This window comes from Trypanosoma cruzi, genomic scaffold (genome assembly GCF_000209065.1).
Source record: "Trypanosoma cruzi strain CL Brener 1047053516529 genomic scaffold, whole genome shotgun sequence".
NCBI classification, from domain to species: Eukaryota; Euglenozoa; class Kinetoplastea; order Trypanosomatida; family Trypanosomatidae; genus Trypanosoma; species Trypanosoma cruzi.
This window is the reverse complement of record NW_001849307.1, coordinates 15,322-17,439: the sequence shown is the minus strand read 5'-3', so window position 1 is coordinate 17,439 and position 2,118 is coordinate 15,322. Positions and strand designations below refer to the sequence as shown.

The 2,118-nt window shown below is 60.0% G+C and overlaps 1 protein-coding gene across 1 annotated transcript, besides 2 other annotated features; it reads left to right on the top strand.

Moving 5' to 3' along the window:
• Tc00.1047053509923.9 (dispersed gene family protein 1 (DGF-1), putative) lies at positions 1–2,118 on the top strand (the record flags this gene model as incomplete). The annotated part of the gene is made up of 1 exon (XM_797520.1): positions 1–2,118. A coding segment is annotated over one exon (2,118 nt), but the record flags the coding sequence as incomplete, so codon positions are not given.
• Positions 1–2,118: a sequence feature (areas not merged during assembly with more than two copies in the genome that could not be assigned to a particular haplotype).
• Positions 517–566: a microsatellite.

Below are 2,118 nucleotides of genomic sequence, written 5' to 3'. Positions count from 1 at the left end.
AGCTTCTTGTATCAGAAGCAACAATTCAGCGTGTCGGATCACGGCGTGTTGCGCGTTGTGGCGAACAGCGGTCCTGTTTCCAACGCCATTTATGCATCTAACTTGTGGACCGTCCAGCGGTCAAGCTGGCTTGATTGGCGCGACAACAACGTGGGAGTGGGTGCAATGTTCCGTTACTCCCCATTATTTGCTATGAGCATTGACAGCAGCAGTGTGGTGACGCTGACGGGCTGCAAGATGGGCTCGACGGGGTTTTCGGAGTCTCTGCTATCGCAGTCTGACGCCGGCTACCGGCTTGTTGCTGGGTGCCTGACGGTCGCGGGACGGGAGGTGACGACGGCGGCTGAATTGGAGCTCCATGGCATCAATAACGTGACGACGGTTGCCGCGTGCGGGGAGTGCACGAAGGACGGCGACTGCTTTGCCCCGCTGACGACGGCGGTCATTGGCTGCAAGTGCCAGTGCGCTGCTGGAGGGCACGGCGATGTGTGCGTCCCGGCGCCTGTGCCTGTTGGCCCGCCGCCACCGCCACCGCCGCCACTGCGGCCCACGCTGCCACCACCGTCTGTTGGTGAGTGCATCGGCGACATGGTGTACCCCGAGGTTGCACAGTCTTTGGGTGGCGGGCTGTCGTGGCTGTGCTACCGCAACGTGACGTTCAGCGGGGGCGGCATGAGCCTGACGGTGCTGATTGGGGCGATGACGGGCGACGTGGTGAATGTCATGTTCGATGGATGCACGTGGAGGGACGGCGCTGTGCTGTTGCTGTTGGGCAACGCTTATGCCGCTGTGGGGTCGTTGAACATTGTCGTCACCGGCAACACGTTTCGTGACGCGCTGCTCAGTCCGGAGGGTGTGTTTCCACCGCGCACGAACATCACGATCAGCGGGAACCGCTTTTCGGTCACGAGGCTGATCCCTCGGTCGGGATTGGGCCTTAGGAAGCCGTCGTGTGTTGTGATGAATGAGCTGGCGATCAGCAATGACTCCGCGGTGGTTCTGAGCGGCAATGTGTTTCAGACCGTGACGGCATTGTCAAGCGCCATTTACGTCGTTGAATCTTCTCTGAGGGTGTCGTGGCGCTCCCTTTTTGCGGTGGTAGGCAACACGTTTCATATGGCTGGCGGTGACGGTACGCTGATATATCTTGAAGGGTCTGGCCAATCCTCATCGCTGAAGGTGCTGAACAACTCTGCCGTGGTGATCCGAGGCAATCTTGTTTCGAGGTCGGTGAGGTACATTTTATTACTAATTTTGGCATTACGTGTGGAGTCTCTGTCGGCAGTTGTGTTTCAGGGCAACGACATGCAGGGAAGCTCGGTTGTGTTTATCTCAAGCGAATCCTCCAACATTTACTACGACTCTTGGCTGCAGTTGAGCGACAACCTCTGCCGCGTGTCCCCATCGGATGCGTTTGCTTTTTTTAACCCCACGGTGAGTCTCCGCGATTCCACGGTGACTGTGTCCGGCAACCAATTCATGTCCAGCACGGGCACGCCGAAAGTGCTGCGGATATTCTCAGGGTCAACCGATCTTACAAACGGAGCGATTGTGGCCGCGTGCAACACTGTGAACGGCGTTGAGGAAGCGAACTACATTATTCCGTCCGCGTACAATGCCACCATTCTGACCTGCAGCGACCCATGCACTATTGCGACGTCGTGCTTCCCTGCGTACACGACGACGGCCTCGAGTGATGGCTGCGCCTGCAGGTGCGCGGAGGGAGGCCACGGCGATGCGTGCCTGCCCGTCGCTGTCCCCGAGCCACCGAGCACCGACGGCGCCGACCTTTGCGTGCGCGACGTGCGTGTGAATGTGGAGGTGAACGTCAGTTTCGGGACGTCGGTGGTGTGCTACGTTGGTGCGACCTTTGCGGCGGACGTCGTGGTGGACGTGGAGTCGATGTCAGGGAGCGTGCGCAACGTGACGCTGGCAAACTGCACGTTTGTGGGCGGAGCGAGCCTGTACGTTGTTGGGTGGCGGCCCGACCCGCCTGCTGGAGAGCGCGCCGATGTGTTGATCAGCGGGCTTGAGTCGCGCTCTGGCGGCGGTGTGTTGGTGGCGAACCGATTTCCGCCGGGCTCGCGCGTCACTGTGGTGGACTCGGTGCTGGTTGCA